Source organism: Carya illinoinensis, chromosome 2 (genome assembly GCF_018687715.1).
Source record: "Carya illinoinensis cultivar Pawnee chromosome 2, C.illinoinensisPawnee_v1, whole genome shotgun sequence".
Lineage (NCBI taxonomy): Eukaryota > Viridiplantae > Streptophyta > Magnoliopsida > Fagales > Juglandaceae > Carya > Carya illinoinensis.
The window spans coordinates 37,040,937-37,058,076 of NC_056753.1; the positions used below are offsets into that span (position 1 = coordinate 37,040,937).

Below are 17,140 nucleotides of genomic sequence, written 5' to 3' on the forward strand. Positions count from 1 at the left end.
CTCGACAAAATTGTTGCAGCCAGATCCTTGGCTTCAAATTTGCAAAACCCAGCGGCAATCTTCAATATTTTGCGCAACAATTAGGCTAAATTTTCAAGCACAAATCTAGGTTATTGCCGCCATTTGAACTCAAAACTGACCTTGAATTGCAAAAAGATCATACATCAACTCGAGTTCCAGAATTGCACCATCAAAAAAAGACTTTGTAGAGACATGCAAGATAAGCTTGATTCTAGCACTAGCAGAGTAGCATCCCAGTGACGCTGCCTCCAAAACACTTCAATTCAAAATTTCAAATACCCAAAAAAACAAAAAACAAAAAGGAAGATTTGGGGACAGCAGGTAGTCTGGTTTCCATCAAGCACAGATTTCTTACTCTAAAAAAATCATCTAACAAGATGATTCCCCCAAATGAAATTAGCATTGACACGTTTCAAAAACTCAGAAATGTGACGTATCTACGAAACATAGATCGATACAAAACCTGTTCGGATATGTGGCCAAAACATGCTCGTCACACAATCTTTCTAAGAAAAATTATGTTGTAACATCCTTATTAGATGAAATTGGGAGGGTAGAAGAGAAGAATACGGTGCCCTCAGAAACGTTAACATCTTTCTCTTTCTAAACTGTCAGGTAGATTAAAAAAAATGAGAAGCCAAAAATTGACAATAACATCTGGCAAGCATAAATCAGTTTTAACAAAGTAAGAATCAAATCCAATAATAATAACTCGAAAGTATTGACAAACATGCGCAGAAATGGCTTGAATTATGCAAGAGTCAATCCACCAACCCCTTCAAATTTCTGCAATGTTGGAGCGTGCGCTGCAGGAACATACGAGGATATATCTGATAGGGAGCACAATTACAACGGCACCCATACTAGGGGCTAAGCCACTCATATTTATTTCCCTAACATCCAGGACCTTGCAAACTACACGGAGATAATTTGCAGTAAACTACTGCTCAATCAATCCCTATAAATCCATCATAAGAACAAGCCGGGCCGCTTGTTTTAGGCCGGTATACGCGCATCATTTTAAGGCCGCAAAGTTACTATCTTTTCCCTTAACTTTCAAACAACGATAATATTATATGCTCAACAACAAATACAACATTAATATTGTACAACTGATAAAACTGCATTCATTTAAAAACCAAAAGTACTAGAACTACTATGAAAAGTTGAGGCCATAATAATGTTTCTTCCCCCATCCAAGTCTAGAAAAATGAGATCTCAAATAGTTCGATTCAATTCCAATCTGTATAAAAGATCGGTCCCAAGAAAAAGAAACATAAAAAACCCTAACATTTGCCTAGGATTTCCTAAGCAAATGAATCTTTTGAGCTCCTCACTACAACTACAAACACAAGAAGGTTAATTTCGCAGCTACCAAACTTACACGTGGCTAGCGAGGTCAAGATCTGGTTCATACGCGGGAGGCAACTGCGGGAGCGGACGCAGCGGCGCCGCCGAGGAAGGAGAGGAATCCGGAATTGGCAGGCTCCTGGTCATCGAGAAAGAGATCATCGGGAACCCTAAACGCACCGTGTGCGCAAACGATGGCGAAGCCGATCATCAGAGCCGAGATGAGAAGGGATCCGACGCTGGTGAGGAAGACCACGATGACTGTCAAAAGGGACAGCCCGAGAAGGGTTTCCCGGTCGGAGAAGGTCCGGCCGAAAACGATCAGAGGCTGATCGGATTGCCGGAAGGCGTAGAGGAAAGCCCAGGCCGCGAAGAGCGAGAGGAGAACGACGAGGGAGAAGGGGTGGGAAAGCAGGGAAAGGGCGAGAACGAGGGCGAGAAGGGTTAAATAGTTGACGCGAAAGTACGAAAGGTTCTTGCGGATCCGAGTGTATGCCTCGGTGAGTGAATCGGGTCGGGCCATGGAGCTCCGGTCGACAAGCTCGGACCACGGGCGGCGGTGGGATAACCCGTGGCGGATGGAGGACGAGACCCGTGAGAGGAAGGTGCGAAAGGCGGGTGTGGCAATCGGGGACGGGGATGATTGTGAGGGGTTCGACATAGGGAGCGTCGGTCGGGAGGCCATTGGGTGGTTGGTGGAGTGGGAGATGGAGGATTGCGCGTGAGACACTCCCTTTAAAGAGAGGGGGGTTAACGCGAGAGAAGAGAACGACGGAGGCAGTGATGTTATAAATTGATGGGTGGCAGAGAGAACGAAGTACACGTTTAGAAAATTTTATGGTGTCAGGTGTGGGCTAAAAGGTTTAAATGATTGAACGTTCGGAATATTTTTCGTGAGAAGTTATATAATTTTACTTTACCCCAAAAAAAAATAATAAATAAACAAAAGGTTTGATCAAGCCCATTCAGAAACAGCATGTAAAAAATATGCTGCAGATAGACAAATCACACAGTCATTCTCTAAAATATTTGTTTTATTTATATTAGTGATTTGTGGTTTGGGTTAATAAACAACGTTGTCAGAGATTTTTTTTTTTTTTTAAATGATAACAACGACGCCAGAGAATATTGGAACTAGAGCATTGTTATCAGTTAATTCTAACTTCTCCAATCCCACTCCTTTTATTCCAAAAAGAAAAAAAGAAGAAGCAAGAATTCCTCCAACCTAACCCAATCTGATTACGGCTAAAAAGCAATCCCAGGATTTTGGTAGTATGTCATCCCTCGGAAGACATTACTTGAAAGCAAATTGGAGACCCAGAAATAAGGGAATCCAATCTTCTTTAGATGGTTGTGAACCATTGGAATACATCTCTGCTCATCTATATCTGCCCCTTTAACTAGTGGTAGGTCATACACCACTACCTGGCAGGCATCTTACAACCTTAATGCAGCGAGTTTGCCTTCACTATGCAACCGAACTCTGCATTTGTTTTGTAATCCTCAATCTTCAGATTTGCCCAGATCGTCCACTCCAATCATATACCTTTTGTCTCAATCGAAGGATGCGAGTATCTGCATACACAACTCCCTAATTAACCACGTGACACGCATTTATTATTTTCCTATACAATCATCTATCTCATTTTAATGTCCTTAATACTAATCATCTGCCAATTATTCATTTGCTTTTACTCATTGACATCTGTTCCCCACCAAGATCTCAGTATTGCTTCCATTCCCATTCACGAAAAAAGCCTTCATATACGGAGATTATCAGCAGAATTCCTTGCGCACAGAGAGAGAGAGAGAGAGAGAGAGAGAGAGAGAGAAGGGGGGGGGGGGGGGGGGGGGGGGGGGGGGGGGGGGGGGGGGAGACGTCTGCCCATCTTATGGCCGCTTCCTGTGGCTTTCCCGATATATATGTTGCTGGGTTCAGAACTTTCCACCAATCACTGAATGGAGAAAAAACTCCATGTCTCTCCGCATATATTCTTCAAGTCCATCTCTCAATCTATCCATAGCCAAAACTAACCAATCCCCAAATCTCTCTCATGCTGTCGTTGTAGATTTTAATCTCCCCGTGCCTCTTTGGAACTCAAAACCATTCAAGTTCAGATCAAACTCCAGAAAGTTGCTAGATGAGGAAACTATGTTCACCCTCTTGGCCAATTGTATTGAAGATGTCCTCCGTTATGGCTCAAACAAGAACGAATCCTTCCTCAACTCACTACAACATATTGTGGCTTTTGCCACGAGTTTTTTTAATCAAGGCATAATATCGTGGGAAAAAGTGGCCTTTTGCCATCAAAATTATTAGAGAGAATAAATATAGGCATTTTCTCATGAGATTATTATGGTTGATAATATTTGATGGCAAAATATTTTTTCCTACCATGTCCATAGTTTTTGTGACCAATTTATTTTCTGGTTAATAAACATGGATATCATATAAACCTTTAGTGGAAAAATAGTTATTGTGATGAATTAGATTGTCTTTTACCATAGAATAAAATCGTCGTAAAAAATTATTTAATTTATATCCTCGGCAACATGGCTTATTTGTTTTAGCGATGAAAACATTAGTCGCAAATAAGTAAAAAGTCATGATTTTAAAATTAGACTTTTATTTTTCTACCCTATCCCGCTTCTTTCTTTCATTTTTGTAGTCTCTCTCTCTCCCTCACGTTGTGCCCACTATTGCCCCTTCCTAGGGCCACATCGTCGTCGCCTCCCCTGGCCGGTGAGTCTATCTCTCTTACTGTTCGTTCGTTCTCTCTCTCTCTCTCTCTCTCTCTCTCTCTCTCTCTCTCTCTCTCTCTCTCTCTCCCTCTGCAAGAGAAGTAGCTACTTTAGTTTCAATCGGCATCTTTAGGGTTTCCTTTGTGATCTGCAAGGAAAAAAGAATCCTCATTCCAATCGGGATTTTTGAACATAGCTGGGTATTATGCTCCATCCTACTGCGACCAAATACTGATTTTTGAATAGTTGTTTGGGTTGTTCCAAATCTTGCTCCAAACCTTAAAAGCAACTCCATCTTCTTGTTTGGGTTGTTCAATTGTTGCTTCAACGATGTCTCAGAGATCTTAACCCATCAAATAGGTTTTCACCCGTATACTCCAGTCCACATAATTATCTGAAACCTAAACTTCATTCTTTTATTTTATTTCCTTTATAGATAGTTCATGCAATCTCTCCTTTGATCGATTTAAAATAAATTGAGCTTTATTTTGATTTGGGTTTGCTCTAATTGTTGCTGGAAGTGGTTATTTTTTAGATAATTCAGTGAAAGAATTTGTGAGAGGTTGAATGTACCAAAAGAGAGGAACAAAGAACTTCTAGAAAATCTAGGTAAGTTTCCAAAACCTATAGACTCTCTTGCCAACAAGTTTTTCTCTATGGACTCATGCCATGGGTCTCCTAATTCTAAGTTGTGGGTCATTTTTCATTTGTAACTTTATTATTGTACAAACTGTAATGGGCATAAAGGAAGTAATTTATCCTGTTTAACTGCAAATCTTGTGTTTAAAAAAGGGTTGTTGTAATATGTGATGTGGCATGCCATACTCTAAATGCTATTCCACTTAAAACTTTAAAACTTGTTTGTTTTTGAAAAAGGGTTGCTGTAATTTGTTTGTTTTTTAAAAAGGATGATTTTTGTAAAACTTGTGTATGAAAAAAGGCTACTGTAATTTGTAAAATACAAAAAACTGAGTAAGGACTAGCTTCATTACATGTGAGTTTGCATCAATGATCCATGCATGTCCTTAAGGTAGAACTTAATCCTTATATCAAGTTGAACTGTTATAAGATAGTTTTGTATTTCAAGTGGGAGGGTCATCTTGTAGATGGTTAGTATTCTTTTTTTCCTGATGCTTTGATAGATTTCTTTTTATAGGTTGTACATCACTGCTACACATAGGTATCTTAGCTATATTGCCAATATTACAAGTAATAATCACAATTTAGATCATTTAGATCATTCGTTTTGAACTAAGATGCTTTAATGCATATAGTTCCTGTTGTAATTCATTTTGTGGGGTTTATTTATATATAAAAAAAAATCATTTTGTGGGGTTCATTTGACATGGTTCTTGCATTCTCCTTGGATGAAGAGAAAATCTCCTTCCATTCTGCTTCTTTCATGTTTGATGGCATTGAAGATTACTTGCATCAAATTGTAGAAATGATTGGGCTGTGAAATGAATCTTAAGTTCAAGGTAAGACTATTAGCATTACCTCTAGTAGTCTAAAAGACTTCTAGCGTAGCATACAGGTGAACACCCACCCATGACCCACCCACCCACTCACACACATATCTGTGTGCATGTAGATCTGTATGTAGGTGGACATGGATATTGTAGAATATGGATGGTCTAGTTTGTAAGTATCTATTTTACATGTTGGTATTGAACTCTCAACCAAATATTATTTAATTGCTCCACGGCTTCCTCTATATGCAAGGATAGTATATGGACGAATTAGTTTAGTTAGTAAGGTCATGTATTGATCAAGTTACATGTTATATGTCCGCTTTCTAACTGGAGAAATAAAACATTCATGAGGAAGTGCATCGATTTGAGTTTTATAGCATTCCAATGAATTGAAACTTTTGATTTAGTTTGGAATAGTGATGAACAAGTTTCTGAAAATCGTGTTGCATGCAAATGAAGATGTCTTCAAATAAGAAACAGAGTACAGTTCGAGGAACCTATGAAAAAGTGTGTGTGTGTGTGTGTGTGTGTGTGTGTGTGTGTGTGTGTTTGTTTTTTTTTTAATAAATAATAAATCTGGACAGTTTACACATGTAGATATCTGAATGCATGGGCCTAAGTAAAAACAGAGGCAAATGCTATGAAAAAATGAGTGTTATTGCAAAATAACACTTTCAAGTAATAAATATGATTATATGGAATTAATTTAGTATCATTTGCTTCATGAAAAAGCCAGTCACCATATTGTGTTTCTATCTAGCAATATTGTAAATAATCTATGTTATATTTATTGTTTTGTCTTGTATCTATGACATAATATCCTTTCCCTTCAGGTATGAATCTTTTCCAACATATCCTAGAACTTATGACTTGGTACCAAAACATTGACTTTTTATTTTTTATTTTTTGTAATTATTTCTATATTTTGATCAAGGGCAGCTTCATCCATATGGAACTACCACCATTGTTTTGTGTGAACCAATCATAGCTTGAACTCATCAAGTAAGATATTTTGTTCATCCATATGCTCTAATATGTTGTTCCTCTCCCATTTTTTCATAGTACCTCAATAGTTCCTTTTTATTTCTCAAGGATTTGCATAAAGATCCTCTTACCTCTTGTAGTTTTTCTGATTAACTAAGAGCATAGTTTCTACGAGTTTTAATTTTTTGTGCAGACGGTTGGATACATAATTGTTTGCTTAGGCTTTCAATTTTGCTGGACTTTGGGGTAAGTTTGTAACCCTAGCTTCAATCCCTTGCTTGTTGTTGATCTTGTTGCTAGTCATTTTCTCAATTAGCTCCAGTAGTTTATTTTGCCTCTGTCTCTTTGTCAAAGGATTGACAACCATATTTTTACTTGTTTTTTTCTTGAACTTCTAAAACTTTTGTAATATAGTTTTATGTGCCTGACCTCTATAGCAAGGAAATTAAAGAAACCAACTCGAAATGCTCACACCAACCATGCATATCATAAGTATTCTATATATTTGTGTTTTCTAGATTTCATATGCCTAAAATTGAAATACATTAATATATGGATAATATATTTAAAAAAGGTTTCACCTTCTCTGTTCTTATTACAAGTTCATGATGTACCAAAACATTTACATGATATATTCCTTGAATATCATGATGGTCACCCTTCCATATTCTCCAAGTATGATCCAAATAGTAATATATTGATAGTCACCCATTGTTTTACAGGTAATTTAGCTTCATTTGTGTTGATATTTGAACATGGAATATAGTTGGATAAAGATGAATTATTTTGAAGTGTTGGGATTAAGTGGAGCAGTTTTGAGTTTGTAAAACATGATTTAGTATTGGTTTCTAAAACTTAAATGTATTGGGAATAGATAAGTTTGTAAAAATAAATGTAAATTTTTCTAATATTTTCTTTTTAAATTATTGTAAGTGTCAATTTTGATCTCTAATGTTGGCATATATTTATTTAAGTCTATATCAGACTATTTGTTATGATTAGTTTTGGTTAAATCTCTCTTCTTCTAATTCTTTTTTTTATTGCTTTTTTTTTGCATTTTTTTTCTTAAAATATCTTAGCTTTTGCCATAAATGTAACTCATGGCAAATACTTTTTACCACTATATACTCAATAGCTAATACGTACTTGCCACCAAAATGTAGACTTTCATGAAAAATGAATATTAGCAATCATACAAGATGGTGGGAAAAGATGGAGTTCGACAACTATAATTCATTTTGTGATATAATTGGCACCACGAAATCTATTACAAACATATTTTTGGCACAACAAGATACATCACAAAAAACTTTATGCTACCATATTTTCGATGAATATTATCATGGGAATTATATTATTTTCGACCAAAAAGATTAGTGGGTAAATAAATTTGAAGGACCACAAGGGTTTAAATCCAAACAGCTTTTGCCACGAATCAAATTAATTTTTACCACAAATTGAATCGTGGAAACAATGTATCTTTTCTCACGAAAAATAAATTTGGGGACAAAAATAGTATTCGCCACTTATTATATGACACCAACATCCCATGAAAAATTGTGGGGGGAAAATTTGTTTTTGTCACTTAATCCTAGCTTTTTCCGACCACTCTGAACCTTGGAAAAAGCCCCAAAATGTTATAGTGGTACTTCCTCAAACTTGACTCTACATCATGCTTTAAGGACATGTTCAACTTCACGTTTCTCACTCTATTATTCCTCGTTTGCATCTATGAAGCTCCTGAAGTTCTCCGTTCAGCGTGTCTTAATGCTCTTGAGACTCACCTGGCAAATTGTCAGTCAAGACATGCAACAAAGTTGCTCATGAAACTCTTAGGCTCTAATATAGAAGAGAAATGGATGCGGTCCACAAACCTTGCAATTACAAATTGGATTATAGAACTCCAAGCCACACGCCGGTCTCTCAAAACACCATCACCTCTGTTTTCTCATGCAGTTTCAAACTTCGGGTCATGGAAGGTTCATTTATAATGTCCGGTCATAGCCATGGATATCGAGAACCTGAGCAACCCTTCTGTTGATAGCGATTGCAATTTTCTCTTACTTACCACCAACTAGAAGGCGTTGTCCAGTTCAACTCCAGTGTAGTAATACAGGAGAATTGGGTCGACGTGATGGTGAACAGTGATAACATAAGGCACGATGATTTTATTGTATAGTCCAATTCTATTATACAGAGAAGACAGTAAATAATAGAACAGCTAGCTATACTTTAGCCGTTTAAAAGTACTTCTATTGTTATTTAAAGCAAAATTATATCCTAATATCTGTGGAAAATGTGACAAAAGTAAAAAATTTTACAACGCTAATGAAACAGTTCCCAAGCTGGTTTTTTTTTTTTTTTAACCTGGCCTCTAGTCTTTTGTCTTTCCTTTTCGAACAGGTGTGATGTCATCAGAGTATTGAATGAGAACCTAATGAATGAACAAGGAGTTGGGACAGCTGAAAAGCAGTTCCCCTCACGAATTTCGTTGCAACTTACTCCCAACTCTTCAAACCAACGTAGTAAGCCTTTCAGTAAGCAAGTCGTCTGAGAACCCAACAACAGAGTTTGGCTGCGAAAGAAGTATAGAAGCCGGGTTCGAACCATCAAACCCTTACTTGGGACTCAAGCTATCATCTGGAGAGACCGTGACTATGAGTTTGAAGCCTTGGAAATTCGAGGAATCAGTTAATGGCTATAGTGCAAACTTGAATTGGTTTCTTCACGACAGCATCGATGGAAGGGAAGTATTCTCTTCAAAGCCTTCAAAGCTTGCATTCCTTAACCCCAAGGCTTGGTTTAGAGACCGATACTCGAGCGCATACCGGCCATTCACAAGGCAAGGTGGAATAATATTTGCTGGTGATGAGTACGGGGAGAGAGTGTGGTGGAAGGTGGACAAAAGTGCAATGGGAACGAGCATGGAGTGGGAGATCAGAGGGCGGATCTGGTTAACATATTGGCCTAACAAATATAGAACATTTTATCGCGAGACCAGAAGTCTGGAATTTAGAGAAATCCTTCATCTAACCATTGCTTAGCTAAACTACAAGAAAAATTGGCCCAACTTTCTAGCTATTAGCTAGGCTTCTCAAAGAGTTCATATCTTAGCATATTATTCTGTAGTTCTTATATTCAACGATAATTCCTCTATGGGTCCATTAAGACTAAGTGCATCATATTATTGAAGCTATTGGCCTCGAGATTGTTATACATTTATGAGAGTTTGGCTCGATTGCTTACATCCAACTGCTAGATTTTTTAAGGTATTATATGATACGAATCCTTAAATCTCAACCAATCATTATAAATTAAATAGGATATTGAAAGAGCGATGAACGATGGCCAACCTCTGGATCTTAAGCCTAAAACGGCCGTGAAACCTTGTCGTTTCCAGCACACGCCCAGAGCTCAATCGCTTCTACGGTTTGTGAGATGAGGAGACGGTGCCGTCTAGCCAACGTAGACCGAAAGACAAATTAAACAGATAATAAAATAATGAAAAAAGGCGAAAGGGTAGATGTAACGGACATTACGAAGCTCAAGCTCGAAGCTCTTCCAACTGCACTTAAATCAGCCAATGCTCCTTTCTCAGTAAAAAACCATTTCTCTTCTTCTCGATCTCCCCACTCCCCGCCGGACTTCGCTATATATTTTCCCTCTTCTTTCAACTCATCTATTTCGGTCTGTCTTCTATGGAGTCCTCCGCTGTTCTCCGATCTTTTCACTGTAACTCTCTCTCTCTCTTTCTCTCTCTATGCATACATATTTGTGTTTGGGCGCACCGCTAGAGGTTTGCTTGATTTGACCTTGTGCTTGGTTTTTTCTTTGATTTTGGTCGTGTTTGGTCCGATGAAAAAAAATGAGATACAAAGGACTTGAAAAATGCTTTCTATTTTGAAGGAATATCTATTCGTATATTGATTGTAAACCTTTTCGCTTAGGAACCGAACGGAGCTATGACTTGTGATTCCAGATCGTATGAGCTCGTCCATTTTGTGTTGAGTCTCAGGGATCTGTTTTATTCCAATTCAATGAAATTTCAGGATCTTTCATATTCGAATTTGTCCTAGGACATGGAGTTTTGAAAATTTGAATTCATTGGTACCGATATTGTGAATTTATTCTCTCCTTTTTCCCCCCTTGAGCCAAGTGCGTCCAAATTCAGAGTCCTTTTTCTAACCTCTTGAGGTGGGAAAAAAAATTGCGGTTCTGCGATCATATGAATTTATTGGTACTCTTGCTGCTATGATTTTTAACCTGCGGATAAATGGAGGGGATCCGGTTGCAAAGTTAAAAATCATAACAGGAGGAGGTGCGGGCTACAGGTACAAGTGTGTAGTGAGTAGAGAAGAGGACGAGATGTTCTGAATTAGGTGACAAACTCTAGTTGTATTTTGTAGCTGCATTTAATGATGCAAGGAACGTGCTTTCATGTTTATTTTGAATGAATTAGGCACCTATAGATTCTTGATCCTAGGGTGGAATTCTTAAAATCTTAATGATTATTTCTAAATTAAGTGTTTAAATTTTAATGTCCGAGCATTCTTGAAGTGAGAAAAAGAGCAATTGCATGCTTTTAATCAAGTTTCTTTTCTTTTCTTTTTTCCTTCATTTGTTTTAGTTTTCTTTTTCCTTTTTTCCTTCCTACATTTCTCTCTCTCTCTCTCTCTCTCTCTCTCTCTCTCTCTCTCTCTCTCTCTCTCTCTCTCTCTCTCTCTCTCTCTCTCTCTCTCTCTCTCTCTCTCTCTCAATATGAAATGAGCAGTGGGACTTAGAGCCTAGCGTTACATTACTTAATACTAGAGGCATCTATCAGTTATATAATCACCTTGTATGATCCATTTTGCTTGAAGTATCATAGTTGAAACGATTTAGCTGTTATCTAAACTTTTTTTTTTTTTTTAATAAGTAGCTGTTATCGAAACTTGATCTGTGCTCAAATGTTTATATATCTCCGTGGAATTCCAGGTTCCGTAGGGACTACTTCGCAGGCACGCTCCTTCCTTGAGAGGCCTAGTCCGGTACCTATATATAATGCCAGCTGGCCTATTCCAAGTAAATCGTGCAGCCAAGGCTTGACAGTTAGTGGGAAGCTTGTTTTTTCATCTACAAAGCAGAAGGGAATGGTAGTACTATCTGCGAAGACGTCTGAAGCCATGGAAACATCTAAGTTCGATGGTGAGGTTCTTTCTTTATAGCCTAGAATTCTGTAGAGTTCATGTGAATCAGTACCCTTGAAGTTCTGTTTTTCCTGGCTGTAGCAGACATAAAATAAAGTACAGGTTTAGCAGATGCACATTAAATATATAAATCATGCTTCTATCTCAGAAGAGTCAGAACCTACATTCTATTGGTTTGTACATGGAAAATGTTTCCACAGCAGTGTTTGTAATTAAACTTGGAAAAAAGGAAGAAGGTGTCCATCCATTTGTAATTTGGACAGCGTAAAATGCTCAGTTCAGGCAAGCATATGTCATTTTCACTATCTCTATGGTTCATCCTGCATTCTGCTTTGCATGAATCATTGTTGTTGTCTGAATGAAACTGCACCGTGTTGCTACTAAAGATAATGCTACCATCTAGAAAGCCGATTGCCTTTGGGGTTTTATTCTTCTTCCGACGTGATACTGTCAGTCTGCATATTGTTATTCATAGTATTCTTGAAATAAGATGATTTCAAGATTTTTTTGTTTATGTATTTGGTGATGATGTGAGAGTTTCTTCAGATACTGTTGTCAAAGGCTCATTGGAGGAGAAAGCTCCATTCAGTGCTACTTTTCCTAACGAATTAGAGGTGAGAATATCTCTGAGTTTTACTAGTTTTTCCCTCCAGTTCTTCTGTTCATATTAGCCATTATATTTCCATATATCCTTTGAAAAATATGTATTGTTTTATTACTTAGTTGTCCAAACAAATTGGAAAAGTCATTTTTGTTAGTACTTACTATTTTCAATCGTGCTTTGAAGTGTGAAGCTCAAATGCTTCTAAGCTTGCTGATGTTGATACATGATGGCCTCCTACATGATTATATCTATTCTTTGCACGTACCTTGTCGGTTTTAATCTCATGATTTGACTTTTACAAGGCTGAGTTCAAACTTCTGCAAATCTTTGTCGCTTTGAAAACACATGCTCGGGGCTTGGCCTGAATCTGACTCTCCCAACTGTTAATTCTTAAACTTAGATCATGGTTAATTTTCCCTTAGGTATCTATTGGTTGAGTATGACGTTATATTGGTTGGCATTGCTTACGAATCTTTCTACCTTATATGTTGCATTCTTTCCTTCTTTTTTAAAAATGTAACAGATGTTTAGCGTTTTGAAATTATCAGGCACTGGTACTAGAGGTCTGTGACGAGACAGAAGTTGCTGAGCTGAAACTAAAGGTGAAATTCAATGCCCACGTTCAAATATCTGGCTTTCTTTCTTTGTTATTCTTCCCTATTTTTATTTTATTTTTTGTTGTGATTGTGCGGGTGAGAAATGCATTAAATCATACATAAAGTGTTAGCAACATCGTTGTGCGGGTTCTTCAGCATCGCTTCATCACTAACTCAAGAGCACCACTGGAAAGGTGCCGGCAACTCGAAATCCTATGAGCAAGCTTTGTGCATGAAGTGAGGTTGAGGACCATGCCTCTGTGAATTTTATGCCAAATCCTTTTACTAATATGTCATAATTATTTGGAAGTTAGTTACACTCCTATCCGTCCTATGTAGGGCTATAATTGAGCCAAACGAATCTTGTCTTTGGATTGCCGACCTTAGCTCTAAGTTTTCAACTTGAGCTGACTCGAGCTCAAGCTCGATCCAGCTCGAGTCGAGCCGGAGTTGTTTATTTTTTAGTTTTTTAATAAATTTTAATAATCAAGAAATTAGATAAATAAAAAATAAAAAAATCTAAATTCTAACGAATTTTTTACAACTAACAAGTAGACCCTTTATTAGAAAATTGTAAAAATTTATAAATAATTAATATGTAAATAGTTGATATTTATCTATAATAGCCATATATTATATGTCTACATAAATTGCCAATACATATAGATAATATGATAGCATATCTCAACATTTCATATATGGTTCCTGCATACTAGTATATGAATTATTTAATGACTTGTATGCTACTATCCGTAGCACGTAGTTTTTGTAACTAGGCTTTTCTTGTATACTCCCTGTGTACTCGGGCTCTGCCTATTTACAAGGATCAATAAAATTTCTTTTACCTATCAAAAAAACAAAAAAAAATACTAGTATATGAAATTATTAACTCTTATCTTATATACTAACTATTGTACAAATTATAAAATAGCTATGAAGTATATTCAATATATAGGCATAAGTAATTAGGTTACACGCTATATATTTAATTATAAAATGTGCTATGCTTGTATATTATTATATATATATGTGTGCGTGCGTTTGTATACATATTTATCAATGTACAAGTGGGCTTTACTTGAGTTGAGCTTATGAGTCGACTCAAGCATAAACTAATGGGCCTTAGTTGAGTCGAGTCGAGTCGGTTATGTGTCATTTACTAATTAAGCGGGTATCTATTGTCATGGGCAAGCTTTTATTTTTTATTTTTCATGAGTCGAGCTCGATCTGAGTTTAACCAAGCGAGTATCGAATAGGCTATCAAACAGACTGGTTCATTTACAGTCCTAATCCCTTGCTTTGGAACTTTTAGCCCAAATAAAAGCCCGGGCACTGATCAGTAGTTCAACTTGCGCACATTGGCCTCAGGTCCTCATAGATGACACAAATCATAATCCATTTCTGTGGCTCCTTTGATGGGGAAAATGAGTTGAAACATAAAGATAACTAAATGCAATGTTCATGATTTTAATCTCCTGGTAAATTTTGAACAGATCAACTCCTGACCAGAAGGTTGTGGTATTGTCTGTCTGATAACATTGGCAGTTGCATGGTCGCATAGCATGTTTACCACATTATCTCGTATGAAAACGGATTATATGCTGCTCTTTAATAGGTTGGAGATTTTGAAATGCATCTGAAGCGGAACATTGGAGCCACAAAAGCTCCCATGTCTGGAATTTCACCCGTTATACCACCACCTATTCCAACTAAACCCATGGTTGAATCAGCACCAGTTATTCCATCACCATCACCAACAAAAGCTTCCAGTCCATTTACAAATGTTCCCGAAGAGAAGTCTTCAAAGTTAGCAGCCCTAGAGGCTTCTGGATCAAGTGCATATGTCTTAGTATCATCCCCAACGGTATGTGGTGTTCTTGTGCTGTGTACTTTTAACGTTTCCATATTTGGGGATGACATCTATTATATACTATCTGCCATCACTTTTTCCTGTTAGGTTGGGTCATTTAGAAGGGGCAGAACTGTGAAAGGGAAGAAGCAACCTCCTATTTGTAAAGAGGTATCTGTGCATGCATAGATTTTGTTTGTCAAACGTCTTTGGTAGATAAAAAAAAAATTGTCAGATTTATCACTCATATGTAGCCAACAAGTGTAAGAAACACCACCTTGGATCCAAACCTCAATTCCGTTTATTAATTATTGGATTTACAGGGTGATCTAATAAAGGAAGGACAAGTAATTGGATATTTGGATCAGTTTGGCACTGAACTTCCCGTGAAGGTGACTACTCGTCTTAGTATCTTTAATTTTGGCAATTTCTTCATTATAAGTTCTTGTAACGGTGATAACTTATGGTATGTTGAGCAGTCAGATAAGGCAGGAGAAGTATTAAAGCTCCTTTTTGATGATGGAGGTAAAATGTCTTTGATCTTTTTTATTTATAGGTGATAATAATTTAATTGTCTCGAATCACTATACACGTGGAGGGCAAATTTTTCTGGTGCATTTTTTTGCTCGTGTTAAAATGAATCAATGATAATAATGTACGTTATAGTTACTTGCCCAAAACAAAAAGGTGATTACGGTTCATGATGATGAGTCAACAATTTTGGTGTATTAACGGTTAGCATTAAGTGAATGGAAAAGTATCTTGAGGCCAGCTATGCCCCCTGTCCCATAATAAAATAAAGTTACAGTCTCGCTATACAAAACCTCATCCGTTAAAATATAGATTAGTCGGTGAAATGAATATAGAATTTCCATGACGATGACTTTGGATTCAACTATAAAAAAATAAAAATAAATTCTCAAATTTTGGCCCTGATATGAATTCCGCTCTGGAAGTGAGCGAAGCGATAACGACCTTCTCAGTGAAAGTATGTTTTGGGCTATGAAGTTGATTCTCTAGTTCGAGTACATCAATAGATGTGCCAAATTTATAGCATGAACGGCTATTATGACTAACTAAACTGTTTGATTTAAACTTTGTCTGCTTTGCAGAAGCAGTTGGTTACGGAGACCCTCTGATTGCCCTCTTGCCATCGTTTCATGGCATCCAGTGAGCTCTTCCCGATCAATGGTGATCAATGGTGATTCCCCAACGGAATTTATTAGTTGGAGAGCTGGTGAGGCTTGAACTTCGTTTTTTTTTTTTTCTATTTTAAGGTCATGCTATTCTTTCCGTCTAAAGTAGCTATGCTCATAGCTATTGACGTTTCTTGCGATTTGTGTTGGATGTAGTTAAACTTTGTTGTTTGATGCATATGGAGGCAGATCCGATACCTTGAAAACCATAGATGTTTCGTTAGAGCAGGTTAACCGTAATTGACAATATAAAAAAAAGGCCATCACGTTCATTTTCGCCCTCCTTTCACGATGGAAGGGATATACAAACCTAGTTCCAACCTCAACGCCGACATGTCACCATATATCTTTTAGAAATATTGGTAAAAGCCATGAATTAAAGTTCAGGAACACAATGGTAACCAAACTCAACAGTTCGTGTCCAATTGGTGCAACCATATCCAGCAAAAGATATTTGCTTACTGGCAAAGGAGAAGAAGCCTAATGTATTTTTTCTGAGGGAAACAAAAACGAGTGGTAAAAGCGAAAGAATATAAAGAAGATTGAAATATGAAGGTTGTTTTGTGGTGGTTCGGGGTTTAATGTTGTTGTGGGATCAGTCGGTGGAAATGGAAATATAAAGATTGTGTTTAGGTAGTGAGGTGATCTCAGACACTCTGTGAATGGTAATGAATAATAATACAAAATTGTAAAAATTAAGTAAAAAATAATAAAAAAATAAATAGTAATAAAGTATTCTCATAATACTCACACAGGCACATTAGTGCATGGATTATAATGAAGAAGGAAAAGAGAAATGGTTGATGACAGCGTATTATAGGCAGCCTGATACTAGCTTGAGAGAAGAATCATGAAAGTGGTTGGCCTCCCTGAAACCTTTGGAAAACTATGATTGGTGTGTGGTGGATGACTTCAATGAAATCTTGGCACATAATGAAAATAAGGGTGTAAGGCAGAGGCAAGAAAAACAAATGGCACGATTCAGAGAAGAGTTGGAGGTGGGGGGACTGTTTGATTTGGGATGGAGAGGATACAAGTTTACTTAGAGCAATAAGCATGAAGATAAGTGCTTTACCAAAAAAAGACTAGATAGGGCTGTCCAACTCAAAGTGAAAGGAAATTTTTAAAGAAGGGTGGGTG

General features: G+C 37.2%; 2 protein-coding genes and 1 pseudogene across 2 annotated transcripts; 2 read left to right on the forward strand and 1 right to left on the reverse strand.

The window, feature by feature from the left end:
* Positions 1–1,125: 1,125 nt before the first annotated feature.
* Positions 1,126–2,215, reverse strand: LOC122301542 (PRA1 family protein B3-like). Its single transcript, XM_043112939.1, has one exon. The coding sequence runs from the start codon at positions 2,054–2,056 to the stop codon at positions 1,433–1,435; it is 624 nt and encodes a 207-aa protein (XP_042968873.1). The 5' UTR covers positions 2,057–2,215; the 3' UTR covers positions 1,126–1,432.
* Positions 2,216–3,315: 1,100 nt separating this feature from the next.
* On the forward strand, positions 3,316–9,613 carry LOC122301937 (annotated as a pseudogene).
* Positions 9,614–10,080: 467 nt separating this feature from the next.
* Positions 10,081–16,178, forward strand: LOC122301543 (biotin carboxyl carrier protein of acetyl-CoA carboxylase). Its single transcript, XM_043112940.1, has 9 exons — positions 10,081–10,301; positions 11,544–11,753; positions 12,302–12,369; positions 12,908–12,961; positions 14,571–14,819; positions 14,913–14,975; positions 15,128–15,196; positions 15,284–15,329; positions 15,917–16,178. The coding sequence occupies exons 1-9, from the start codon at positions 10,268–10,270 to the stop codon at positions 15,976–15,978; spliced, it is 855 nt and encodes a 284-aa protein (XP_042968874.1). The 5' UTR covers positions 10,081–10,267; the 3' UTR covers positions 15,979–16,178.
* The last annotated feature ends 962 nt before the right edge of the window (positions 16,179–17,140 follow it).